Here is a 25,343-nt window from a genome sequence, read left to right on the forward strand (position 1 = left end):
CCCTCTTACATCACGTCGCAAACTGCAACAACCTTTTCCCAGAGCCGTATAGGTGTACACAATCTACGTAAGTTTGTTGTAATGGAAACAACAGGAGCACGAAGTAACGAAGAAGATTTTAGCTACAGACATCGATAACCATTTACAACACAACACTGGACCAAGTGTCATGAGAATTCAACCGACGTTTTTAGTCGAAATTAAGACGATCTTTAATTAATTAATTAATGATGGCAGCCGTGTCGTAGACCTGCTCAAAGTCCTACAATTGCAAATTGTATTGACACTAAATAGGTGAATCTACCGCGTCATGTGAACATTCGTTTTCATGTTCGAAGAGACTGAAAACTTACCCTCAAGTAAGGCAGACATGAGACAAAATAGATTAGATAGGCTAGCGCTTCTGCATATTTAAAGAAAGATATTTTAGTAAGGTAGACCGGGAAGCAGCTGTAGACAGGTAGACAAGTTAGACATTAAAATAAAAGTAGAAAGACAAAAAGTTGTAAATTTGTTCTAGATTCCCCTCCAAAACTCTGTCTACGCCGCTGTGAGAAGGTTAAGTTTTTCTTTGACAAACCGAATCATTTCGGGAATGAACAGTACAATAACCTTGGGTGTCCACGTACGACCTTCATCTTTGTTCGCTGCTGCCTCACAAGCCTTGCTGCGGACGTAGATATCAATCTAGATACATAGACACGCTAAACATGCATGCATGTTCTAGCCCCATGCAATACACGCTATACTTGGGTCAATGGGCTATGCACATGCAATTATTGATATTTCTACCTGCTCTTGCTTCTCGTGTTGAATTGGTAATTTGTATTCGACTGTAGTCTGACGAGAGATGATTACCTCGAATCCGTCGATTTCAATTGTCTTGCGTTTACTTTGTCGTTCAAAATGTAAGTGATAGCCTTTAGGGAAGTTTCGTTCCGGTGGCACAGATAAACGTCCATTTCTAAACGTAACTTTTTCACAAAATTGTTCGATCAACACGCAGTCTTCTTTCTTTTCTTCTTCCGTCTGGCTAGATGGATTACTGACATCTGAATATTATACCAAGCATTAGGTTCAAACATGTAGTCTAGACGCTTTTAATTAAACACACGTGCACATGCACACACGCACACACACACGCACGCGCGCTCACACACACACACACACACACACACCCCCACACACACGCACGCACACACACGCGCGCACACTCACACTCACACGCACACGTGTGTGTGTGTGTGTGTGTGTGTGTGTGTGTGTGTGTGTGCGTGGGTGTGGATGCGTGGGTGGGCGGTGGGCGGGCGGGTGGGTGAGGGTGCGTGGGTGGGTGTGGGTGCGTGGGTGGGTGTGGGTGCGTGTGTGCGTGTGCGTGTGCGTGTGTGTAGTACTAGCTTTCTACGCTTAGCTTAGTGCAAAGGACCTGCTTTTATAAGAAGACTAAAGTCATATTGTTGTTGTGGCAGAAAGATGTCTGCAATGAGTGAACGATCATAAGATGTGTACAAGACGCCAGCACCCGCTTGAACGCTAGCTTTTTCGCCGTCTGCGTTGCTTTTGTTTCCTGTAGAAGAGACGTCATTCACATCGTAAATTTTGAAACGACGGTTTTGAAACGATGGTGTGTAGAATCCAGCATCATAGCGTTCACACGTAGAGACAACAGTGGAGCTCTCTTCAAGAAGTCGTTCCAGTCGTCGAACGTTTTCCTCAGTGAAAGCAGGTACCAGACGAGTCGACCATTTTCGGGCAGATTGACGGTCAGATTTAATTTCTGTTTTATCCAATACAGAAGAAACGTCGAATGATGCTGTGCTTTCACCTGTATCATAGAATATGTGAACATTTCTACAATATTGTACACACACACACACACACACACACACACACACACACACACACACACACACACACACACACACACACACACACACACACTAGAAAAATTGCATCAATATCATTATACGATCATTTGCTACCGGCTCACTTTCATCCACACCATATAGAAACAGTTGACCGATGTGTAACAACACATCAATTTGCAGTGGTGACGTGACGGCCTCTCTGTCGACTTTCTTTCTCATGTCTACGAGCACTGTTTCCACAGCTTTTGTAACATTGATATGAAGGTCATCACTCTAGAAACGTAAATGTATAGGCAACGCTATATTAATTAATTAATTAATTAAACGTTTCAAAGTTGTTTTACGTGTACTCACTTGTGGAAGCTCTGCACTTGATACCAGTCTGTAAAATGTTTTCAATCCCGAAAAGTTGGCTTTCTGCAATTGAAGCTTTTGCCCCATGTCTTTCGTATCGATGAAATACAACAACTTTTCATCACTGTTTGACTGACGTTGTGCCATGTTCTGTTAAATGCGTAGTTTTTATTAATTAAATAGAGACAACATTAGTCTAGTCTCTAGACATACCAGGTAACAACAAATTAAATAACAATCCATCACAAACAAAGAATTACGGTAGTATATTTGGCAGCGTGTCTATACGTCAGTAACATAAATTCTAAATATGTTTTGAACACCATATACATATCTAGACTATGATTTAGTATTTACTGACAAGAATAGTTGTACGCTATATAAAATTCTTAATGAGATCGCTTGTACCTTTATATATATATATATATAAATTTGTATTTGGTATCTACAAAAATCTACTGTCGATCAGATTCTGAATACGCGTATGTACGTATAATTCGTTTAATTATGCATGCGCGTCTAGACACTTGCAATACTCACAATAATATTGATAATTTCTAGTTCGGCTTGCTTAACGGCCTCTTCTGTTTCACCGTAAATGAATACATGATTTTTTGATTCTCCTCTTAGAGAAACAATGGTCTTTGTCTCTTCTTCAATGTAGCGTACTGTTGTTCCTTTTTTACCAATAATGATTCCCGCTGTTCCTTCAGGAATCTTCACATGACTTTCAAGAGATAGACTGCTAGATTGAGAAGAACAAAGAGATACAGATGTGTTCGTAATTGCCGAGGATAGCGAGGCTTCTAATACGGGTCGCACAACATAAAGGGGCGTGGTCCTATAGGGCTCTTGGTGTGTGTGTGTGTGTGTGTGTGTGTGTGTGTGTGTGTGTGTGTGTGTGTGTGCGCGCGCGCGCGCGCGCGTGTGTATGTGTGGCGTGTGTGTGTGTGTGTGTGTGTGTGTGTGTGTGTGTGTGTGTGTGTGTGTGTGGTGTGTGTACACAAATCTCAAATTTCTCCTCCCCACGACCACGTTTCATGATAGTACCTACCTTAAAAAATCGTGACAACCAAGAAACACCTTCAGGAGTTGAATGCCACCTACAGTCAACTATTCACACGTCCCATACTACAATCAATCCTTTACTACACTGTGCTGCATCTAACACTGTTGATAGTCAATATTTGCCGTAATCAATTTCTATGTCAGTAACTAAAAAAAATTAGCATACCACTGTCGTTACAACGGAACTGAGTGCATACCTAGACTGTACATTTCAATTGTCTTGATGACGGTTGCAAAACGACGACTACCTATACCAGGCCTGTAGACGTAATCTAAACTACTAGGAAATTTGCATGTTTACTTCTATGACAGCTAGGGTTTCAACCAATTGCATAGCCAGCCTCGTCCTCCCAGACCCGTGTAGCGCCGATTCAAAATCGTGGAGGACGATTTTGAATCGGCGCTACACGGGTCTGGGAGGCCGAGGCTAATAAATAGCTAGGACTCGGTGTTTCAGTAGACGGTCTGAAAACTCCGTTGGACGTGTTACTCACGAACTCGAGGCGCCTACGGATGCCGTACAACTACTGTCTGTTCCCCATAAGTGTGAACTTTGAAAATCATCAATATCTCTGCTGTTTCTTGGACTTTCGCGATGATCTCGGTATCGTTAGAAACCGCTACGTCTGGCATTTCTGTTTATCAAATTATCTAAGCCTTTCCTACAAACAAAACGGAAGGATAATACTTGTGCATATCAAACACAAATGGGTGGAGCAATGGTTATTATCCAATTATCTTGTAAGACCGGCAACTGGAACCATTTAAGATAATTGGGATAACATGGTCCAACTGGAGCAGCCGTTAGTGCTCTAATGAGCACACCTGGTGTGACCTCTACTTCATTACTCACTTCCAAGTTCACACTTACGGGGAATAAACAGTAATTAATCATGCACACTGATTCATGCTCTAGCAAAACTCACCGTTCTCTTCCTTTACCTCTTGTCTTGCTACTGAATGCCATACAGTCGCGGCTTAGAAACTATACAGAGCTAGCAACAACTGCATGAATAGCCTCTCGCCTAGGCGTGCTGTTTTTGCTATCAATACATATCATGCTGACTCATCATTTTATCTTTCCTGCATAGCAGGAAGTATAATTTTTTAATTTACACTAGACACGTGACCATGCACCTGCAATACTTTGACAGCTCTAGTACAGTATAGAATAGGCGCTACTGCATCTCTCTGTCCGTATACCTACCGTGGTAGATAGTCAGTAATTAAACGATCAACAGGTACTTGTGCACTCGTACGATTACATCAAATCCACTAAAATATGGTATTGTTGATCGTTATTATGTAAATTATAATTATACAAATTAGTATTGCTAAGTAACCTAATGGATGGGCACGGCGTCATTTTTACACTTTGGACGGCACTACTGCAGCTTGTCAAGAGGCATGGATAGCGTTTAGTAGGTGAATTGCCATAGAAATATAGAGATAGCTAAACCTACGTAACATTTGTTCAATAAACTCTAATTTTCCGGGTCTGCAGGAAGTGTAATTGGCCGTGAGAACCAATTACGTAAAATAGCAAAGTCGCGTGTTTATATATATATATATACCTACGTCTGTTTGTGTTTCTGCCGACACTTGAGAAAGTATGCATGGAGCTTGGTTGCCATAGTGCAAAGACGTCATGTAATGCGAAGGATGGCGAGTCACGTTTCATGCACTCTGCTCTAGCAACAGGTTGCTCACGTTGCCTTGAACTCCGCTCAATGAGTGGCGGTTTCCAGTATAATGATCGATGGGCTACTTGTATATCACACCGTATACATACATGCAGTACTCCATTCTGAGCAACCTTCTAGTATCTAACCAGACGGGCGTGGCACATACATAAAAGACATAAAAAGAAAGACACTAACCACAGAACATTACAGCCAATAAACTAGGAACACTAGCTAGCTTTCGTTCATCTACTCTTAAAATCCATAAATGTCAAATTTGTAATTAGCTTCCTTGTATCACTATAATTGCATGGTTTGTTGATTTTTGCCATAGGACTAACATATATCACACAACTGCTACATTCAATTACTTCCAATGTGCACAATTAACATATTGGGGTAAAAGTTGCTCAGATGTCTTTAAGACAAATACATGCTCATGTGCACCTCTAAAGTAGTCTTCACCTTCGAGACCAGGTAGAATGAGAGACAGAAGAAGCTTTCTAGACGGACCCCTCTTTGCATAGAGCATGGCCACTGATGGATCTTCAGCAGTGCTAGTTGTAAGCACAAAGTATTAAACTGAATTGAGAGATTAAGTAATCAATTTGCAAACGTGACTTACTAGACACCTACACCATACTTAGATCCATTAACGATTGTGATGTCCTTTCCTCCTACTTTGAAACCATCCTTAATTAAGGATCGCGTCTATTGAAGTATCTGTACTACAGACAAACGTGTTAATGTCTAACTTGTCATAAACATGTGTTTGATATATAATTTGGATAGATTGGCAATTGACATAGTCTCAATACAATACAAGAGGACAATTCTCGGACGCAAAATTTTACCTGATGTTCCATGAAAAACAAAAAGTTCATCCACAGGTTTCTTTTCAGTCTCAAAATTGTTGCTTCTTCTTAGCTGCATCAAATGTTGAGATCACCATTATCAACTACATCAACTTGCACAACACAAACACGCTTCCTGTCGTGCTCTTGTATTTTGAACATACGGTAAAACTGCATGAACAGATGTGTGCCATATACAGCATGCGTCATTTGATTGCAGACCTTAATTCGTAAGTAACTGACCTGTGCTTCTGCTGCCCGGAAAAGCAACTCATCCAGTCGTTTCTTCAAGTTTCGAGAAGGAAGTAAAGATTTCACTTCGAAATGGCCAGATTTATACGTCATTCCTGGCTCAATTGACATACACGTAGTTGTTTTCATCGTTGTAACTGCAAACGAAGCTACATAGTCTGGCATAGCCTTTTTAAGAATAATTTACCTTTGAGTCACAACAGTTAATTAAAGAAATGCACATTGAAGTTATGTACCTGAGAGGAAGACAACAGAATGAGTCACTTCATACCGTCAACCTTGTCCTGAACTACCCCTGAATCAAATCCTTCCTTCTTTATCTGGAAGAGAAAGTGACTATCAGTCTGCTGTCACTATATGAGCTCTCTATTACAAAGTTCATTCAACCACGTATACACTTAATAATGAAAACAGCAGCAGCAGCAGCAATAACAACAAAAACAACAACAATTATACGACAACACAACAACATACAACCTTTCGTGCTGCTATTCCTTTCTCAATGACATCTTCAAGTTCAGCTTGCGACACTACTAGGAATCGGTGGACAAAATCAGTCACCTCTTGCAGTCTCAATCTAGCCGCAAGCCAATGTTTATGCAGTCTGTAATTCATTATTCTTTTAAGAGAAATAATGGTTATTTCCATTCCATCTGTTGCAGGCAAAAACCAAGAAACCTAATTATACACAGTATTGTGATATCATTAATTATGAACTGCTTTGCTTATATCTATACTCTCTCTTGAATATCTCGAAACAGATCGTTTTCAGCAGTTTGGCTTACATCTACCAAACACGTTGCTTCTGGAGGCTTGTTTCGTAGTTTCTGTAGTTCCTTTTCGAGAGCAACTCGTTGAAGCTCAGCATTTTTGGCACTTGCTCTTGCTTGTTAATCAACCGGAAATGTTACAGTTAACAGTAACCATTTAATAGATAGCTATTATGCTCTACACGTCTTAATTGTTCTTGCCTTCTTAGAAGTTTCCTCTTTAATTGCATCACAGCTGGAACATTTCTCAGCAGAAACACAATCCTGATGGCATAAGAGCTCACAATGGTGTCCACACTGAGGTCTACAACGTTCACATCTGAAATAAAGCACCACATAAATCATATAATTTACACTAAAATTAATACTTAGCTGCATGATTCATAAAATAGCAAACAAAGCAGACAAACTAACTAACATAAAATAAATATGACGTGGCGATGCCAATCTTACTTTAACTGGCATTTGATTGATTGTATGTCTTGCAACATGGATGATGAATGGTGTGTTTACATGGTGGATGCTCATGTTGAATCATCTCTCTGTGTCATTAAGTCTTACAATCAACAATTTCCATTGTTAAATCAGAATGCATGTCTTACTTGCAATACAAGTCTTTTTCGGGAACATGGCATACCCGCTGTAAAGGATGACCACACCTGGAGAAACTTGAATTCAACATTTATTTTGCATTTTGGGTGAGGTTTTGATAAATGACAAAGATCACTACAAATAACAAATAGACAACAAAATGTAAAAATAATGCCAAAAATGTTTTTGCAAAGCAGCATGCAGAGAGAATTCATCTAAGTTCTACAGTACTGACCTGCAGTAATGATCACAAGAGAGAAGAGTAGCGCACTTAGCCACGCACTTCGCACCATTCGAGGTAATCACCTACAAAGAATTGTGCAATCAGTTATTAGCAAGTGTAAAACTACTGCAAACAAACCGGGTTGACCGAGTGGATCGGACAAACTAGAGGAAACACAACACCAAAGCAGTTCACTGATTCCGTATGTTCAATGAGTTGCTGAGTTGAAAAAATCAAGTCTTAAGTCATGACAAAAAGCTCTGATCATTTAACTAAATTCATCCAAACAGTCTCAGATTTGACACAACTTATAAAATTTCAATAACATTTTTACTGCTTCTTTCCTATCAATCGTTTCAGCTTCATCACTTGAACTGGACAATGCAGCTTGACTTCTCAGTTTAGTAAGAAACTACAAGCAGAGAACTTATCAATACTCTTCATTTTAGAGCAGAAATTATTTTCTATCTTTTAATTAATAACTTATATAAAGCAAGTAGCATTTACAGTAAACGTTTGTGGCACTGTTTCCCATTCTGGGTGACCCAATTCAGATGGGTAACCAAGCAAGCAAACAGACAAACAGGTTGCCATACCTCAGGTTGTTGACTGTCATCCATCAAATGAAGATAATTGTCCACATCAGAGTAACAACAGTACTGATCACCAAACAAGTCATAGTACTCACAAAACATTTGCAATGGTGCTGCCACATCTGCCAGGTGTTGTCCAACTCCATGCTGTCTTGATCGATTTACTAGTTCCATACGAGCCATAAATGGTCCTCTTAATTTGGCTCCTTTCTTTTCAAGTTCTTTAGCAACAAGTGAGTCAACAAATTTCCACGCAGTCAATACATCTCGATCTAAGTCATCATCACAGACATTGTCTCCAGCATCATCGCCTGTTGCTATAGACAAAGCCTGCATCTCCATTAGTCCAAAAACAGAGTCAAAATAGAGTTGATAAAGACCCCAGTCGTCTGAACTAAAACACCAACAGCGCATGGCAAAGTAAGTATGTGAGAAGACAATGAATTTGTAAATATAGTAAGTACAGAAATGCAAAAAACAAGTAATAGTGATAAAGTCTTGCATCAAAAGTGCCACTGTACCTGCATGTTTGCCCACAATTTACATGTTTGCATACCATCTCTCTACATTCAAATGCATCAAATTTGACTGCCTGTCTGCACAAGGGTGTCTGTCTGTAGCCTGTCTGAGTTAAAGCCTGCCTGAGTTAAAGCCTATTTGCACTCTTGCAATTGAATAGTACATAGGATTTTATTGAATCGTCTGATCATCATCAGGTTCATCGATTGCAACCTCTTCACTGCTGACCACATCATAATTCTTGCATTAGCACATAAACGTACTTTCTTCATTGGCTTTGCCAAAATATCAACCTTGGATTACGACTACCATATCTTGATTTATAATGGCACCTTGCCACAGGCTAAACAGCATGCTTTGTTTGCAGTAATTTCTGATAAAATTGATTTCTAATGACATGCCGTTAAATGCAAGGTAATATGGTACATGCCACTTGCTTCTCCCTCACTTGTCTGCTCACAACAGCAATTGATTGATTCACAATCAGTCAGAAAGTAAGTTAATTAAAGGATTAAGTAAACAAAAAATTAATTAATTACTAAATATTATTACTACAACAAATCAAATTTCACTTACACAGTAGTTTTATTCACTAAATGCACATTTCTCTCGGTATTGATATTATTTAATGAAGCCACAAATTAGTGATGTAAAATTCTAAATGTTGTCTTATCTGTCAGCATGAACTGAAATTAGTCTGTTCTGTTCTAGACTTCCATTATTTCATTGATTAATTAAAGTAAAATAAAGTGTATATTATTATTAACCAAACTCGCTCTGTTTGAAGGTCTCTCTTTGTTATTTGGTTTATGACTGGCCATCTTTTCAAAGTCCACAAAATTTCTCTCTCGAGCTGCTCTTTCTCACTCTCATCCTGCCATAAAGCAGAAAGTTCACCTTGCAAAACCGTAAGAGCAGCTTCATGTTTGTTCTGTTGCCTTAATACCATTACATACAGCCGTAGCTCTGCAAAACAAACAGACCATTGCATAATAACAATGTCAACAATTATTGGTATCAAACTACAATTTAAAGGCTAGTTCACAATATTGATGCTGATGCTCGGCTGAGCGTCAACATCAAGACACCGTCTTGATGCAGGCGGCATCCTTTGATGTTGACGCTGATGCTGATGCTGGAATAGAATACAATTCTATTCCAGTGTCAGCGTCAGCGTCAACGTCGGCGTCAGCGTCAATGTTGTGAACCAGGCTTAATGTTTAGCAGCATATATGTATTGATCAGAAAAAAGCTTTACATACAGCAGAAAATTGCTTAGAAACACTAGCTAGAGACAAATAACGTGTCCAGCTGTACATGATATCTTGCTTAAAAGATATCAATTGTGTCTATGCTATATGTAATCAGCCTTACAGTTGACTCTCGACAGCAGCCAAGAGAAAACTTTTGGTGACGTTGCTAATGTTGTTTCTTTTTCTGCACCCCCTGAGGCACATGATGGCTGATCAAATATGAGTAAAACTCAGCCGGCATCTAATGTTTAGCATGTTGTAAATAATGTTATTGCTCATGTTCACACACACACACACACACACACACACACACACACACACACACACACACACACACACACACACACACACACACACACACACACACACACACTTGCTGCTGTCTCTTGTACTCATTCAGTCTAACATAAGCCATAAACAAATGTGTCATATATTCTTCGTTAGTCGGGTCATCTTTGACAGTAACTTCGATCTCCACAATATATTCAGCTGCCACGCCCACAAACCCTGTGTTCTCTGACATGCAGACATACAAACACTTTGTTTACTCACGTTTCCTGGCCTCGCGAAAAAACAGAGACATTGCGTTTAGTGACGCATCATCATACAGACGCTTATTTTTGCATCATCAATCAGATTCCATGATTCCACATCTCTTCCTGAACGCAGCAGAGCCTCGCCCCAGTGGCTTGCAGCCCCGGATGCGCTTCCATCACCACTAGTGGTTGCAATCCACACTGCGTCTGGGGCGAGGCTAAACGCAGCAAAGCCAACGCTTTCAACACCTGTAGACCGGAAATGATATCGATGTCTTAACTCTCGAGCGGCTTGTCCTACTGGAGGTACCTAGACATAGAACTGAGTACGAATACATAACGTACCTTAGCACATAGCAAATCTTGTTTCTCTAGCAATTTGTCTGCTAGTTGAATAGCTTTCTTGTTGTTGTGAGTGTCCAGAGCCTCTGCAATTGCAAAGATAAATGCAGCATATTGCAAGACAAAACTAGGCGGTAAGAGAAAACAGCTGACCGTATATTGGCTTTAGTCTTCGCTCTGTAACATCGACATGACCACCAGCCTTGGTTTCCCAGACGCTTTCCCGTACAGTATACAGTATACTGTAATTTTAGTACTGTACGTGACCGGCATATGGGGTCCTACTTCAACGGCTAGGTTTGGAACTGCTCTTACAACAGCCGGTCATTCAACTATAAATCTCAAGAGTAATGATTTTGCCAATGACTTCTTACCTGTTGATATTGATCGAAATTGCTCGTGTTCGATTTCAACATGTCAGTTGATGCATTGTTTATTAATGGTGAGGCAGTCGGATGTCATTATCTTACGGTACACAATGTGGCCTACCAACTGAAACTTATGAAAAGCATACGACAAAGTCTTATGGATGACTGCTTTCCTGCATTCGTTCAAGATTTCATGTTGACTGCTTACCCAAACAAGGATTACCCACAGTGGGCAGTGGATGCTCTTACAACAGTAAACATTAAACTACACTAGAGTATTTCACAATTTTCTATGGTTTAAATTTGAAATTGTTTTATTTTTTGCTCTGATTTGAGCTTCTCAATGTCTCAATAGCATATTGAGCAGATCCAATTGCTGCATCAGAACTTGACCAGATGACAAGTGGAAAATCAAAATGTCTTTTAACAGCTGCCTGTAAAATGGGATTTTTCACTAAAGCATTCCCGGTTCCAATAATCAGTGTTTCATTACTTAGCATTCCTGCAATGTTTGCAATCAATCCATCACATAATGCTGTAAATGTTTCTCCCAGTGATGGTGAATGTGGTGAAATATTTGCAACTGAACCAAGTACACTAGGACAGTGTCGTTCACCATATAGTAGAGGAGAAATCTTCAGTGTTGATAGCATTTCTCCCCCTTCCAAAAGCCTCGAGTAAATCGTATCTACAGTAGGACACTCCAAACCAAGTTCTGACACCCAGTTCTGTAGCAAAGAAACAAATTTCATCAAGACATTCCCACCATTCAGAGATGCTGCAACGACAAGACTTCGGTTCATCATAAATGGTTGATACTCTACAGTTTCAACACATCTAGTTAGTATAGGAAGTGCCAACTGGTATGACAGTTGAGCAGAGGTGCCTATATTTAGCACAGCATCAGTAGCCATTTCCATTGCAGCCTGTACTGAGCACTGCATGTCACCCAATGCCGCAAGTACGGGAACACCTGGAGAAATACCATACCATCTATTCACGGTCATCCCAGCAACAGAGCCAGGTGGAACAACTGCTGGTAACAAGTGAACAGGAAACTCACAGTCACGTAGACTACAAGCAAAACACTATATTACACAAAAAGAAACACTTTTTATTACAATACTATAATTTTATTCATACATGTCTTCTTCCCATGTGCATTCTGCTTGGCTGAAATATCCCCAACTGTGGGCATTATGATATGACATGATTGGAACAGTCAGTTTGCAAAGAATGGAAACCAAGAAATCTTGTATTGTTGATGAGCAATCATACTTTTTTTGTAACATCACTCTGATGCTTCTGCATCCAGAACAGAGTCGAACATCCATAACCTGTCGCAATTCTTCTGCCAGATTGTGAGGGTGGTAGTGACCTTAAAAATTCTGTGTTGCATGACGTTGTCGTCAGTCAAGCAGTCTACCATTCTATCAAACGTTGTCAGCTTCTCTAGTAATAGATCTATGCAGTTTCTCTTCCATAGCATACAACCATGCATCTGACCGCATACACCAATAGCTTTAACATGGCTTACTGTATCTCTCGGTAACCTTTTCATCGCTCTATCTATTGCCCTAAAAATGAAAGAAACTGCCTGCTCTGCAGCCGCAGCATGCAGTGCACCTGATTTCGTGTAAGCTTTCGTTTCTTCCGATTGAGAAGCGATTATTGCACCACTCTCATAATTAACCAGCATTGTCTTTACAGAAGTTGTACCAATGTCCAATCCGAGAACGAATACCATCTCTAATTAATAACGACGGGTGCCAGCTCGTAGGATCATTACACTCATACCCAGTCCTCACCTCGCGCGCACTCCACGTGTTTTGGCATGTGCTTTCTTCCAGTGTACTTCAATTTCTTGTTTGCACTACAGTTACTGAGTATTGTCTTTGAGAAGGTTTTGCTTTTAATGAAAGACTTCTATCCGAAGTGCTTCGAGCCACCTAGTATACACTTGGCTGCTGCAGTCTAGATTTGGTTGCTTGAGACCCTCTTCAGGATTGGAAGAAAGACTCGGTATTGTGGACGAAGCTTTGGACTGATCTAGATGACGAAAAACAACGGTCTTTTCCCTCTTACATCACGTCGCAAACTGCAACAACCTACCCCTAGAGCCGTATGGGTACACAGTCTACGTAGGTTTGTTGTAATGGAAACAACAGGAGCACGAAGTAACGAAGAAGATTCTATAGACATCGATAACCATTTACAACACAACACTGGACCAGGTGATAAGAGAATTCAACTGACGTTGTTTAGCAGTTGAAATTAAGACGATCTTTAATTAATTAATTGATGATGGCAGCCGTGTCGTAGACCTGCTCAAAGTCCTACAAATTGTATTGACACTAAATAGGTGAATCTACCGCGTCATGTGAACATTCGTTTTCATGTTCGAAGAGACTGAAAACTTACCCTCTACTAGGGCAGACATGAGACAAGATAGATTAGATAGGCTAGCGCTTCTGCATATTTAAAGAAAGATATTATTAATAAGATAGAACTGGAAGCAGCTGCATGTAGACAGGTAGACAAATTAGACACTAGAATAAAAGTAGAAAGACAGATTTGAAATTTGTTCTAGATTCCCCTCCAAAACTCTGTCTACGCCACTGTGAGAAGGTTAAGCTTTTCTTTGACAAACTGAATCATTTCGGGAATGAACTCTACAATATCCTGGGGTGTCCACGCACGACCTTCATCTTTGTTCGCTGCTGCCTCACAAGCCTTGTTGCGGACGTAGATATCAATCTAGACACAAAGACACGCTAAACATGCATGCATGCTATAACCCCATGCAACACACGCTGTATACTTGGGTCAATGGGCCACGCACATGCAATTATTGATATTTCTACCTGCTCTTGCTTCTCGTGTTGAATTGGTAATTTGTATTCGACTGTAGTCTGACGAGAGATGATTACCTCGAATCCGTCGATTTCAATTGTCTTGCGTTTACTTTGTCGTTCAAAATGTAAGTGATAGCCTTTAGGGAAGTTTCGTTCCGGTGGCACAGATAAACGTCCATTTCTAAACGTAACTTTTTCACAAAATTGTTCGATCAACACGCAGTCTTCTTTCTTTTCTTCTTCCGTCTGGCTAGATGGATTATTGACATCTGAATATTATACCAAGCATTAGGTTCAAACATGTAGTCTAGACGCTTTTAATTAAACACACGTGCACATGCACACACACACACACACACACACACACACACACACACACACACTCACACTCACACACACACACATGTGTATGTGCGTGCGTGAGTGCGGGTGTGTGTGTGTGTGTGTGTGTGTGTGTGTGTGTGCGCGTGTGCGTGTGCGTGTGCGTGTGCGCGCGAGTGATACGTGTGTGTGTGTGTGTGTGTGTGTGTGTGTGTGCGTGCGTGCGTGCGTGCGTGCGTGCGTGTGCGTGTGCGTGTGCGTGTGTAGTACTGTACTAGCTGTCTACGCCTAGTTAGTGCAAAGCACCTGCTTTTATAAGAAGACTAAAGTCATATTGTTGTTGTGGCAGAAAGATGTCTGCAATGAGTGGACTATCATAAGATGTGTATAAGACGCCAGCACCCGCTTGAACGCTAGCTTTTTCGCCGTCTGCGTTGCTTTTGTTTCCTGTAGAAGAGACGTCATTCACACCGTAAATTTTGAAACGACGGTGTTGAAACGATGGTGTGTAGAATCCAGCATCATAGCGTTCACACGTAGAGACAATAGTGGAGCTCGCTTCAAGAAGTCGTTCCAGTCGTCGAACGTTTTCCTCAGTGAAAGCAGGTACCAGACGAGTCGACCATTTTCGGCCAGATCTAATTTCCGTTTTATCCAGTACAGAAGAAACGTCGAATGATGCTGTGGTTTCACCTATAATCATATACAGGGTTCTAGCCAGGCATACTAAGCTAGGGGGTGGCGGGCCGCCACGCTTTACTTCTCAAAATGAGATGCCCGCCACGCTTTGGGATCGCCATGTGAACAAACATTCCAGTTGGCCTCAGCAGTGTGCTTTTTACTGTGCTATTTACTGTGCTATTTACTGTGCTATTTACTGTGCTTTTGTTTCCGTGTTGTTTGCTCTAACAGATTCTATTACAAAGCATGATGATAAATGGGAAGCATCATAATTGAATGAGGATGTGGCATTCTATAGAAACATACTTGTCCCTTACAAAATGTTGGTATGGAATCTTACAAACAGCCAAGTTATTCTGACCAGGTTGATTATTTACAAAAACTCACCAGGGCTACGTTTTCGACAAACCATAGCCACATCAAAGCCACACTCCTTACAAAAACCACGCCCCCTTTGCCCCTTTTGGAAGCCCCGCCCTGCCGCCACGCTTTGCTGAAAACCTGGCTAGAACTCTGATATGTGTATATATATATATATATATATATATATATATATATATATATATATATATATATATATATATATGTCATTTGTTAGGCTCACTTTCATCCACGCCATACAGAAGCAGTTGACCAATGTGTAACAACACATCAATTTGCAGTGGTGACGTGACGGCCTCTCTGTCGACTTTCTTTCTCATGTCTACGAGCACTGTTTCCACAGCTTTTGTAACATTGATATGAAGGTCATCACTCTAGAAACATAAATGTGTAAATAAGCATGCAACACTATTAGGCGTTTCAAAGTTGTTAGAGCTCCGTGCATGTACTCACTTGTGCAAGCTCTGCACTTGATACCAATCTGTAAAATGTTTTCAATCCCCGAAAGTCGGCCTTCTGCAATCGAAGATTTTGCCCAATGTCTTTCGTATCGACGAAATACAACAACTTTTCATCACTGTTTGACCCACGTTTTTTTGCATAGTTCTGTCAAAATGTACAGTTTATATTATCTAAATTCTATACGCGAAACACGTATACGGCGTGCATATTATTATTTATGATATTATTTACTAACTTTATATATATATATATATATATATATATATATATATATATATATGCTTGCTAGAATGCACGCATGCAATACTCACAATAGCTTTGGCAATTTCTAGTTCAGCTTGCTTAACGGCCTCTTCTGTTTCACCATATATGAATACACGATTTTTTTGTTCTCCACTTAGAGAAACAATGGTCTTTGTCCCTTCTTCAATGTAGCGTACTGTTGCTCTTTTTTTACCAATAACGATTCCCGCTGTTCCTTCAGGAATGTCCACATGACTTTTAAGACGTAGACTTATAAATTGAGAAGAACAAAGAGATACAGATGTATTCGTAGTTAATCATGCATACTGATTCATGCTAGAGTAAACTCACCGTTCTCTTCCTTCACATCTTGTCTTGCTACTGAATGCCATACAGTCGCTGCCTAGAAACTATACAAAGCTAGCAACAACTGCATGAATAGCCTCTCGCTGAATGATGCCTACAGGTTAGGCGTGCTGTTTTTGCTATCAATACATATCATGCTGACTCATCATTTGATCTTTCCTGCATAGCAGGAAGTATAATTTATAATTCACACTAGACACGTGACCATGCACCTCTCGTCGTGCAATACTTTGACAGCTCTAGTACAGTATAGAATATGCGCTACTGCATCTCTCTGTCCGTATACCTACCGTGGTAGATAGTCAGTAATTAGACGATCAACAGGTATTTGTGCACTCGTACGATTACATCAAATCCACTAAAATATGGTATTGTTGATCGTTACTATGTAAATTATAATTATACAAATTAGTATTGCTAAGTAACCTAATGGATGGGCACGGCGTCATTTTTACACTTTGGACGGCACTACTGCAGCTTGTCAAGAGGCATGGATAGCGTTTAGTAGGTAAATTGCCATAGAAATATAGAGATAGCTAAACCTACGTAACATTTGTTCAATAAACTCTAATTTTCCGGGTCTGCAGGAAGTGTAATTGACCGTGAGAACCAATTACGTAAAATAGCAAAATCGTATGTCTAGATACCTACGTCTGTTTGTGTTTGTGCCGACACTTGAGAAAGTATGCATGAAGCTTGGTTGTTAGAGTGCAAAGGCGTCATGCATGCGGAGGATGGCGAGTCACGTTTCATGCACTCTGTTCTAGCAACAGGTTGCTTACGTTGCCTTGAATTCCGCGGTTTCCAATATAATGATGGGCTACTTGTTTATCACACCGTACATACAGTGCTCCATTCTGAGCAATCTTTTATTATATCTAACTAGACGGGCATAAAAAGAAAGACACTAACCTCAGAACATTACAGCCAATAAACTATAGGAACACTGAAACGTTCATCTACTCTTAAAATCCATAAATGTCAAATTTGTAATCAGATTCCTTGTACATGCACCATAGTTGCACGGTTCATTGATTGATTTTTGCCATAGGACTAACATCACACAATTGCTAGATTCAATTACTTCCAATGTGCACAACATATTGGGGTAAAAGTTGCTCAGATGTCTCTAAGACAAATACATGCTCATCTGCACCTCTAGTGTAGTCTTCATCTTCACGACCAGGTAGAATGCGAGACAGAAGAAGTTTTTTAGACTCACCCCTCTTTGCATAGAGCATGGCCACTGATGGATTTTCAGCAGTGCTAGTTGTAAAAGCACAAAGTATTAAGTTAAACTGATTTGAGAGAGACTAGTAATCAACTTGCAAACGTGACTTACTAAACGGCTATACCATACATAGATCCACTAACGGTTCTGATGTCCTTTCCACCTACTTTGAAACCATCCTTAACGATTGCGTCTATTAAAGTATCTGTAGTACAGACAAACGTGTTAATGTCTAACTTGTCACACAAAAAATGTGTTTGATATATAATTTGGATAGATTGGCAATTAACATATTCTTCAATACAATACAAGAGGACAATTATCGGACGCAAAATTTTACCAGAGGTTCCATGAAAAACAAAAAGTTCATCCACAGGTTTCTTTTCAGTCTCAAATTGTTGCTTTTTCTTTCTGTATTGAATGTTGAGATCACCATTATCAACTACATCAACTTGCACAACACGAACACACTTCCTGTGGTGCTCTTGTATTTTAAACATACGGTAAAACTGCATGAACAGATGTATGCCATGTACAGCATGTGTCATTTGATTGCAGACGTGAGTAACTGACCTGTGCTTCTGCTTCCTGGAAAAGCAACTCATCCAGTCAGTTTTGCAAGTTTCGAGAAGGAAGTAAAGATTTCACTTCGAAATGACCAGATTTATACGTCATTCCTGGCACAATTGACATTACACGTCAGAGCCGTCGGAAGCAAATGAAGAGTGAAGAGGCCTAACGCACGCTAAGGGGGCGTGGTGACATAACTCGCTTTAAATGATTAATTAATATTTGTCTATTATCAATTAGGTGATTGATCAATGTGCATGTGCACGCCGTGTGAAAATTATTCCAACTTTCATTACCGTGATCACAATCATCACACTCCAACTAGCCACGTAATAGCAAACTGCAACATGCCTATTTCAACACTGAACACAAGAACAATCTAAATTACCCTGAAATGAAACGTTATTAGCAGAACTGAAAGCGGCTTAGCTGAAGTTTGCGTGCTATGTAGAAGCATCACTTTCAAGAAACATGCCAAAAACATTAAGTCTATGCTCCGAACCTTTCACGAAGTCATTGGCAACATCTACCAATTCAAGTTTGTCTGTACGATCTATATGAATGTGCAGTAACATCAAGTGATTTAACCTTGCTTGGTGCATTGTCGATTGTAGATAGGTTTTAATTCGCCTCAAACAGCTGAGCGATCTCTCACTGACAGCGTTAGTTGCAGCCATTACCAGGAGAAGCTTAGCAAACCTAAAGACTTCATTCAAGAGACTTCTTGGGCCTAATGAGAGAGACTTCAACATGGCAATGATATCGTTAATCGTGCAAATCTTTCTTTCGTGAGCGAGTGCAGCAAATGGTTCCAGCTGAGCTTTCAAAATATCAGACCTAAAGTCGTCTTTGTATAAATCCATTAGAAAGTCAAGATCCTCTGCATAACTTTCTTTTCTCGTTGCTTTAAGCAAGACATCCTGAACTTTTCTATAAACTTTGAAGCCTTTCTGATCAAAACAATCTGTGATACAGTTGAAGATCAAATCGAATGCTTCAAAGTACAGTTTTCAATAATATTGATCTACCGTTGCTGGTGACTCATCTTCACTTGTTCCTGTTTCTAACCTCTTGGGTATTTTTCTTTTGCGGGGCATTGATGGTTCTGATATGTCCAGAGCTGTTGCCATATTCTTCACATCCTTCCAAAAAACTGGCAAAGTTGTCTGCAGTCCTATGAGACAACAGAGTGCGTAAAGTAATCTCTGCTGCAGCTTGCCCTTCTGAAGCAGAGATATCTCCACGCTGCAGGGTCCTGCTCAAGTTGTCGCTGTGACGTAGAATAAGTTCTCCAAGGGCTACACCAAATATGAAAAAGAACTTAGTCATTTGATGCGCAACTCCACCTAATCTACCCTTCAGCTCGGGGTCACGAGTTTCTTCTGACGACTGTTCCCAGGTTGAAATGAGTGCGGAATAGTTATCCAACACACTCTTAAGAGCATCGGCTCTTACAGTCCACCTAGTTAAACATAGAAGACAAATTCCTGGTGTAGTAGGTGATGTGGTAGCTTTCTCCTGTACGAAAATTGCCTGTCGTTTGGGCAAAAATTTGACTAGCTTAGTTATTTCATACGTAGTGTCCAGAGCATCTTGCAGTAACTTGCATCTTTTCAGTGCATCACTGCATGCCAAGTTAAGTGCGTGTCTGTAGCAGGCATGTCCGTAGCAATGTGTGAAAACCGCTCTTGCTTCTTCGTCAGATAACCGCTCATATTCGCTGCCCCGTCGTAGCATTGCCCACGAGCTCTTGCTAGAGACAGGTTCATTCTCAATAGCGTATCCTTGATGACATGAATGAACTAGAGTGGCTGCAGAAATGTTGTCTACCTCATATATACTGATAAATTCTTCGTGGGCATCCAGATTATCATCCACCCACCGTAAACATATGACAACCTGCTCTTTGTTTGCAAAGTCTGTCGACTTGTCTACCATGATGGTGAAGAAAGAAGTCTGCTTCAGAACTGACGCAATATCACGCGATATGCGTAAGGCCATGACCTTCAACAGTTCATTTTGTATGTCAGCAGAAATGTACTTGTCAGATTTTCCTCCAGTGATCCATTTCAAAAGTTTTGGATTGTCCTGTGCTTGTAGAAGAAGTAGTTGCCTAAAATTGGAGTCTACTTCAGCCCCATCTCCTCGTAAAGGTAGCCCTTGACGAGCCAAGAACCTTACACATGAAACAATTTTGAGGAAGCATTGTCGTCGTTCACATTTGTCTTGCTTGTGAAGTCTTGACAATAATTCCCCAACATCCTCTGTAGTCTTTGGAAGACTGATGGTTCTCTCGACGGCTTCGAAATGAACGTTCGATGCTTCGTGACTTTTTAGTTTCTCAGTGGCATTCTTCCAGTAGCAGAATCCCTTCCGTATGAACGACTGATCGACAATCCCTGCAGCTGCGGCTAGCTTTTTCTCCTTGCATGCTTTGATGCAGGTGTGACAAAACGCTACATCTCTGGCCTCATCGTAGTGTAGCCAACTGTGGAGCTTGAACCAAGACGACTGAAACGATCAGCTAACAATTTCTTTCTTTCCAAACTGTCGTTTGGGGAACTGAAAGTCTAGAGGTTGATGAGGCGACTCATCAATATCAGGTAGTGCCATTTCTGCTTGAGATCGAAGAGTTGACAATGCCATGTCTTTGTGGAGCTTCTCAACCAGACCTAGCAAAACCCGGATGGGTGAGGCACATCCGGGTACGTCAGCTCTGTTCATGAGCATGCGCACAAACTTTGATACGCCTTGCAGTCCGATCTGGTCTCAGACTCTGGCAAAGTAGAGGTTGCTGGTTGTGTTGGAGCAGATCAAGTACGAAATAAATTAGTTATTTAATCAGCTATAGAATAAACCGGAAGTATGCTCTAACGTAGCGCTGGCTGAACTCCACTTTCCAGAAAGTGGAGGGGCCATGGCCCCTCGGCCACTGCCCCTCCGACGGCCCTGACGTAGTTGTTTTCATCGTTGTAACTGCAAACGAAGCTACATAGTCTGGCATAGCCTTTCTAAGAATAATTTACCTTTGAGTCACAACAGCTAAAGAAACGCACATTGAAGCTATGTACCTGAGAGGAAGACAACAGAATGAGTCTCTTTATACCGTCAACCTTGTCCTGAACTACTCCTAAATCAAATCCTTCCTTCTTTATCTGGAAGAGAAAGTGACTATCAGTCTGCTGTCACTATATGAGCTCTCTATTACAAAGTTCATTCAACCACGTATACACTTAATAACGAAAACAACAGCAGCAGCAGCAGCAGCAGCAGCAGCAAGAACAACAAAAACAACAACAATTATACGACAACACAACAACATACAACGTTTCGTGCTGCTATTCCTTTCTCAATGACATCTTCAAGTTCAGCTTGCGACACTACTAGGAATCGGTAGACAAAATCAGTCACCTCTTGCAGTCTCAATCTAGCCGTAAGCCACTGTTTATGTAGTCTGTAATTCATTATTCTTTTGAGAGAAATAATGGTTATTTCCATTCCATCTGTTGCAGGCAAAAACCAAGAAACCTAAGTATACACAGTATTGTGATATCATTAATTATGAACTGCTTTGCTTATATATCTTACTCTCTCTTGAATATCTCGAAACAGATCGTTTTCAGCAGTTTGGCTTACATCTACCAAACACGTTGCTTCTGGAGGCTTGTTTCGTAGTTTCTGTAGTTCCTTTTCGAGAGCAACTCGTTGAAGCTCAGCATTTTTGGCACTTGCTCTTGCTTGCTAATCAACCGGAAATGTTACAGTTAACAGTAACCATTTAATAGATAGCTATTATGCTCTACACGTCTTAATTGTTCTTGCCTTCTTAGAAGTTTCCTCTTTAATTGCATCACAGCTGGAACATTTCTCAGCAGAAACACAATCCTGATGGCATAAGAGCTCACAATGGTGTCCACACTGAGGTCTACAACGTTCACATCTGAAATAAAGCACCACATAAATCATATAATTTACACTAAAATTAATACTTAGCTGCATGATTCATAAAATAGCAAACAAAGCAGACAAACTAACTAACATAAAATAAATATGACGTGGCGATGCCAATCTTACTTTAACTGGCATTTGATTGATTGTATGTCTTGCAACATGGATGATGAATGGTGTGTTTACATGGTGGATGCTCATGTTGAATCATCTCTCTGTGTCATTAAGTCTTACAACCAACAATTTCCATTGCTAGATCAGAATGCATGTCTTACTTGCAATACAAGTCTTTTTCGGGAACATGGCATACTTGCTGTAAAGGATGACCACACCTGGAGAAACTTGAATTCAACATTTATTTTGCATTTTGGGTGAGGTTTTGATAAATGACAAAGATCACTACAAATAACAAATAGACAACAAAACGTAAAAATACCCAAAAATATTTTTGCAAAGCAGCATGCAGAGAGAATTCATCTAAGTTCTACAGTACTGACCTGCAGTGATGACCACAAGAGAGAAGAGTAGCGCACTTAGTCACGCACTTTGCACCATTTGAGGTAATCACCTACAAAGAATTGTGCAATCAGTTATTAGCAAGTGTAAAAGTAATGCAAACAAACCGGGTTGACCGAGTGGATCAAACAAACTAGAGGAAACACAACACCAAAGCAGTTCACTGATTCCATATGTTCAATGAGTTGCTGAGTTGAAAAAATCAAGTCTTAATGAATCCTTCCAACCCCCAAAATGTAAAATGTCGGGAATGTGGGGTTGGAAGGATTCACTAAATGATGTCTGGCTTTGGTTCATATTATCTACAGATCTTGTTTCTGTTATTTTTTATACAATCTCTACATCTATTTATTTTTTCAGAGAAAGAATTTTTAAAATTCTAGTTTGGTAAGTTTTTAGGAGCGCAAAAGCTCAACATATACCTAGGTTGTACATGTCTTCATTAACTAAGGCCTGTAAGCCTTTTATAAGCATGTCTAAGATTTAGTGAGTTTTCGTTAGCGTTAATCTTGTTTTTAGGTAACAGCTTTCGTTATACATGATTCAGAGGTAGTTTACTCAAGTGGTCTAGAGGTCTACGGGAACGGTACTATGGTATCCTAGCGCACGTTGCAGGAATATGGATCCTAATTTTTAGTGCCTTTGCATTGTTCTTTCTTTTGTGCGTGCATAATTGAATATGCAACGGCAGTTGGAATAGAATTGGATTAGTGTAGTACAGGGCCGTAGGAGCCGGTGCGGCTGGTGCGGCCATGGCCGCACCACTTTTTGTAGCCTCGCCTAGCCAGACCCTTCTCTGCGCGAGCGAAAGAGAGAGAAGAGGAAAAACAAACACATATAAGGAGGCATTCAATTTGAAACCAGACTGACAGACATTAATTGGAGCATTGGTCTCTTGCTTTAACGCGCACTAAATTAAAAGCCACGCCCTTTAGCGTGCGTTAGGCCGTACCACTTTTTATTTGCTTCCTACGGGCCTGTAGTAAAGTCAAAGATTATCACATACGGGATATGCGTTGCAAATGTTGGGTTCGCGTATAAATGGCTATATGTGTGTCCTGTGTGCGACGCAGATCGCAAAAAATTTCAGACTAGACCGGACAATGGCAAACATGCACAGTTTGGGTGATAAATTCTTTCATAAACGCGTTTGGCCTATCTGATTGGCTCTTTGTCCATTGTCTCTGGTTGACATGGACAAGCAATCGCAAATACTGCTCTATGATTGGCCCGAACAGTGCAATAGCGTTGATGACGGTCGTTGGATCAAATCTGCTTAAAAGAAACACAATTTTTAATTAATTAACATTGATTTCGGTTTCTCTAGTCACTAAAAGAATAGAGTTCAGGTAATTCTAAAGCCTTTTCTCAAGTTTCACAGCCATACCTAACGTACAAAAAGAGATATCCGTGGAGAAGACGAAGAAAGAAGAACAAAATTGGCGCATGGACCTTCGAGGCTAGCAACTGTTTTAGGTTGTTAGATGATTATTGATCCAAACAAAAATAAGATGTATTACACGACGCACAAACATTTCATTTCGTTGATTTTAAGATATTTTAGTCTTCAATTACTATGTTTTGTAAGCGTGCCCCCCCAAAAAAAGACGACCACGCCCCCACAACCCTCCATACCGGTTAACTGAGGCAATCCCTACATATATATATATATATATATATATATATATATATATATATATATGTCATTTGTTAGGCTCACTTTCATCCACGCCATACAGAAGCAGTTGACCAATGTGTAACAACACATCAATTTGCAGTGGTGACGTGACGGCCTCTCTGTCGACTTTCTTTCTCATGTCTACGAGCACTGTTTCCACAGCTTTTGTAACATTGATATGAAGGTCATCACTCTAGAAACATAAACGTATAAGCATGCAACGCTATTAGGCGTTTCAAAGTTGTTAGAGTTATGTGCATGTACTCACTTGTGCAAGCTCCGCACTTGATACCAATCTGTAAAATGTTTTCAATCCCGGAAAGTCGGCTTTCTGTAATCGAAGATTTTGCCCAATGTCTTTCGTATCGACGAAATACAACAACTTTTCATCACTGTTTGACCCACGTTTTTTTGCATAGTTCTGTCAAAATGTACAGTTTATATTATCTAGAGTCAACATTAGTCTAAACTTTAGTAATACATTCGGCAGAGTGTCTACTACAGTGACATAAATTCTATACGCGAAACATGTATACGACGTGCATATTATTATTATGATATTATTTACTGACTTTAGATAGTTTTATGTATACGCTGCTACAAGCAATGTCCATTGAAAAATTCGTATTTGGTATCTACAAAAATTTATATATATATATATATATGCTGTTGATCAGATTGTGAATAAGTGTGTTGCTTTGGTACACAATCATAATGCTAGAGTCACCACTGGTCCATGCGTATTATTTGCTTGCTAACATGCACGCATGCATGCAATACTCACAATATTTTTGGCAATTTCCAGTTCAGCTTGCATA

General features: G+C 40.2%; 6 protein-coding genes across 12 annotated transcripts; all 6 read right to left on the reverse strand.

Annotated features, from left to right (window-relative positions):
• Window positions 1-276: 276 nt before the first annotated feature.
• Window positions 277-4,324, reverse strand: LOC134185737 (uncharacterized). Of its 2 annotated transcripts, none has more exons than XM_062653614.1 (7): window positions 4,217-4,324; window positions 2,763-2,964; window positions 2,223-2,372; window positions 1,991-2,141; window positions 1,427-1,825; window positions 793-1,052; window positions 277-687 (listed from the first exon to the last, which is right to left on the reverse strand). In XM_062653614.1, the coding sequence occupies exons 1-7, from the start codon at window positions 4,255-4,257 to the stop codon at window positions 541-543; spliced, it is 1,350 nt and encodes a 449-aa protein (XP_062509598.1). In that variant the 5' UTR covers window positions 4,258-4,324; the 3' UTR covers window positions 277-540. The 2 variants fall into 2 exon arrangements, with proteins under 2 accessions (XP_062509598.1, XP_062509591.1); XM_062653607.1 differs by having other exon boundaries at window positions 2,763-2,967.
• Window positions 4,325-5,133: 809 nt separating this feature from the next.
• LOC134176642 (N-alpha-acetyltransferase 25, NatB auxiliary subunit-like) lies at window positions 5,134-11,178 on the reverse strand. Its single transcript, XM_062643306.1, has 21 exons — window positions 11,168-11,178; window positions 11,059-11,123; window positions 10,909-10,991; window positions 10,679-10,812; window positions 10,580-10,584; window positions 10,401-10,516; window positions 9,837-9,909; window positions 9,542-9,740; window positions 8,259-8,649; window positions 7,997-8,074; window positions 7,801-7,934; window positions 7,675-7,745; window positions 7,451-7,574; window positions 7,302-7,390; window positions 6,816-7,167; window positions 6,556-6,756; window positions 6,315-6,398; window positions 6,070-6,246; window positions 5,827-5,997; window positions 5,598-5,700; window positions 5,134-5,529 (listed from the first exon to the last, which is right to left on the reverse strand). Exons 1-11 carry the CDS (start codon window positions 11,176-11,178, stop codon window positions 7,908-7,910), a joined length of 1,182 nt encoding a protein of 393 aa, XP_062499290.1. The 3' UTR covers window positions 5,134-5,529; window positions 5,598-5,700; window positions 5,827-5,997; window positions 6,070-6,246; window positions 6,315-6,398; window positions 6,556-6,756; window positions 6,816-7,167; window positions 7,302-7,390; window positions 7,451-7,574; window positions 7,675-7,745; window positions 7,801-7,907.
• Window positions 11,179-11,451: 273 nt separating this feature from the next.
• Window positions 11,452-12,734, reverse strand: LOC134192510 (sedoheptulokinase-like). 2 transcript variants are annotated; one of them, XM_062661258.1, is made up of 3 exons: window positions 12,417-12,734; window positions 11,767-12,347; window positions 11,452-11,707 (listed from the first exon to the last, which is right to left on the reverse strand). In XM_062661258.1, the coding sequence occupies exons 1-3, from the start codon at window positions 12,605-12,607 to the stop codon at window positions 11,697-11,699; spliced, it is 783 nt and encodes a 260-aa protein (XP_062517242.1). In that variant the 5' UTR covers window positions 12,608-12,734; the 3' UTR covers window positions 11,452-11,696. The 2 variants fall into 2 exon arrangements, with proteins under 2 accessions (XP_062517242.1, XP_062517234.1); XM_062661250.1 differs by having other exon boundaries at window positions 11,452-12,347.
• Window positions 12,735-13,601: 867 nt separating this feature from the next.
• LOC134184090 (uncharacterized) lies at window positions 13,602-16,717 on the reverse strand. 2 transcript variants are annotated; one of them, XM_062651704.1, is made up of 7 exons: window positions 16,568-16,717; window positions 16,285-16,486; window positions 15,965-16,117; window positions 15,735-15,885; window positions 14,756-15,142; window positions 14,138-14,397; window positions 13,602-14,030 (listed from the first exon to the last, which is right to left on the reverse strand). In XM_062651704.1, the coding sequence occupies exons 1-7, from the start codon at window positions 16,606-16,608 to the stop codon at window positions 13,884-13,886; spliced, it is 1,341 nt and encodes a 446-aa protein (XP_062507688.1). In that variant the 5' UTR covers window positions 16,609-16,717; the 3' UTR covers window positions 13,602-13,883. The 2 variants fall into 2 exon arrangements, with proteins under 2 accessions (XP_062507688.1, XP_062507696.1); XM_062651712.1 differs by lacking the exon at window positions 14,756-15,142.
• Window positions 16,718-17,475: 758 nt separating this feature from the next.
• LOC134194316 (uncharacterized) lies at window positions 17,476-18,685 on the reverse strand. Of its 4 annotated transcripts, XM_062663261.1 has the most exons (5): window positions 18,387-18,685; window positions 18,285-18,322; window positions 18,154-18,224; window positions 17,925-18,018; window positions 17,476-17,848 (listed from the first exon to the last, which is right to left on the reverse strand). In XM_062663261.1, the coding sequence occupies exons 2-5, from the start codon at window positions 18,311-18,313 to the stop codon at window positions 17,659-17,661; spliced, it is 384 nt and encodes a 127-aa protein (XP_062519245.1). In that variant the 5' UTR covers window positions 18,314-18,322; window positions 18,387-18,685; the 3' UTR covers window positions 17,476-17,658. The 4 variants fall into 4 exon arrangements, with proteins under 4 accessions (XP_062519245.1, XP_062519235.1, XP_062519240.1 ...); XM_062663251.1 differs by having other exon boundaries at window positions 17,925-18,224; XM_062663256.1 differs by having other exon boundaries at window positions 18,154-18,322.
• Window positions 18,686-18,693: 8 nt separating this feature from the next.
• Window positions 18,694-22,637, reverse strand: LOC134176654 (uncharacterized). The gene is made up of 9 exons (XM_062643315.1): window positions 22,607-22,637; window positions 22,458-22,546; window positions 22,206-22,323; window positions 21,972-22,124; window positions 21,708-21,911; window positions 21,455-21,538; window positions 19,452-20,879; window positions 19,083-19,333; window positions 18,694-18,745 (listed from the first exon to the last, which is right to left on the reverse strand). The coding sequence occupies exons 2-9, from the start codon at window positions 22,493-22,495 to the stop codon at window positions 18,694-18,696; spliced, it is 2,328 nt and encodes a 775-aa protein (XP_062499299.1). The 5' UTR covers window positions 22,496-22,546; window positions 22,607-22,637.
• Window positions 22,638-25,343: the final 2,706 nt, after the last annotated feature.

This window comes from Corticium candelabrum, chromosome 1, assembly GCF_963422355.1.
Source record: "Corticium candelabrum chromosome 1, ooCorCand1.1, whole genome shotgun sequence".
In the NCBI taxonomy this organism is placed as follows: Eukaryota; Metazoa; Porifera; class Homoscleromorpha; order Homosclerophorida; family Plakinidae; genus Corticium; species Corticium candelabrum.

Excerpts from the sequence above, each read along its gene's own strand:
- LOC134194316 (XM_062663246.1), bottom strand. The coding sequence starts at position 18,313 with ATGTTTAAAATACAAGAGCACCACAGGAAGTGTGTTCGTGTTGTGCAA. Across the intron at positions 17,849-17,924 it reads ATGTATGGTATAGCCGTTTA|CACTGCTGAAAATCCATCAG; the intron begins GTAAGTCACGTT and ends TTTTACAACTAG.
- LOC134176642 (XM_062643306.1), bottom strand. Across the intron at positions 8,075-8,258 it reads ATGACAGTCAACAACCTGAG|TTTCTTACTAAACTGAGAAG; the intron begins GTATGGCAACCT and ends CTCTGCTTGTAG. Across the intron at positions 7,935-7,996 it reads CGATTGATAGGAAAGAAGCA|TTAAATGATCAGAGCTTTTT; the intron begins GTAAAAATGTTA and ends GGATGAATTTAG.
- LOC134184090 (XM_062651704.1), bottom strand. The coding sequence starts at position 16,608 with ATGGCATTCAGTAGCAAGACAAGATGTGAAGGAAGAGAACG. Across the intron at positions 15,143-15,734 it reads TCTGTATGGCGTGGATGAAA|GTGAAACCACAGCATCATTC; the intron begins GTGAGCCTAACA and ends ATATGATTATAG. Across the intron at positions 14,031-14,137 it reads AACACGAGAAGCAAGAGCAG|ATTGATATCTACGTCCGCAA; the intron begins GTAGAAATATCA and ends CTTTGTGTCTAG.
- LOC134185737 (XM_062653607.1), bottom strand. The coding sequence starts at position 4,257 with ATGGCATTCAGTAGCAAGACAAGAGGTAAAGGAAGAGAACG. Across the intron at positions 2,142-2,222 it reads CAAGTGCAGAGCTTCCACAA|AGTGATGACCTTCATATCAA; the intron begins GTGAGTACACGT and ends TTACGTTTCTAG. Across the intron at positions 1,053-1,426 it reads TAGTCTTCTTATAAAAGCAG|ATGTCAGTAATCCATCTAGC; the intron begins GTCCTTTGCACT and ends TATAATATTCAG.
- LOC134176654 (XM_062643315.1), bottom strand. The coding sequence starts at position 22,495 with ATGTTGCAAGACATACAATCAATCAAATGCCAGTTAAA. Across the intron at positions 22,324-22,457 it reads TCAATCAAATGCCAGTTAAA|ATGTGAACGTTGTAGACCTC; the intron begins GTAAGATTGGCA and ends GCTTTATTTCAG. Across the intron at positions 21,912-21,971 it reads TTCGAGATATTCAAGAGAGA|GTTTCTTGGTTTTTGCCTGC; the intron begins GTAAGATATATA and ends GTGTATACTTAG.
- LOC134192510 (XM_062661250.1), bottom strand. The coding sequence starts at position 12,607 with ATGGATGTTCGACTCTGTTCTGGATGCAGAAGCATCAGAGTGATGTTA. Across the intron at positions 12,348-12,416 it reads TGCACATGGGAAGAAGACAT|TCTACGTGACTGTGAGTTTC; the intron begins GTATGAATAAAA and ends TTTTGCTTGTAG.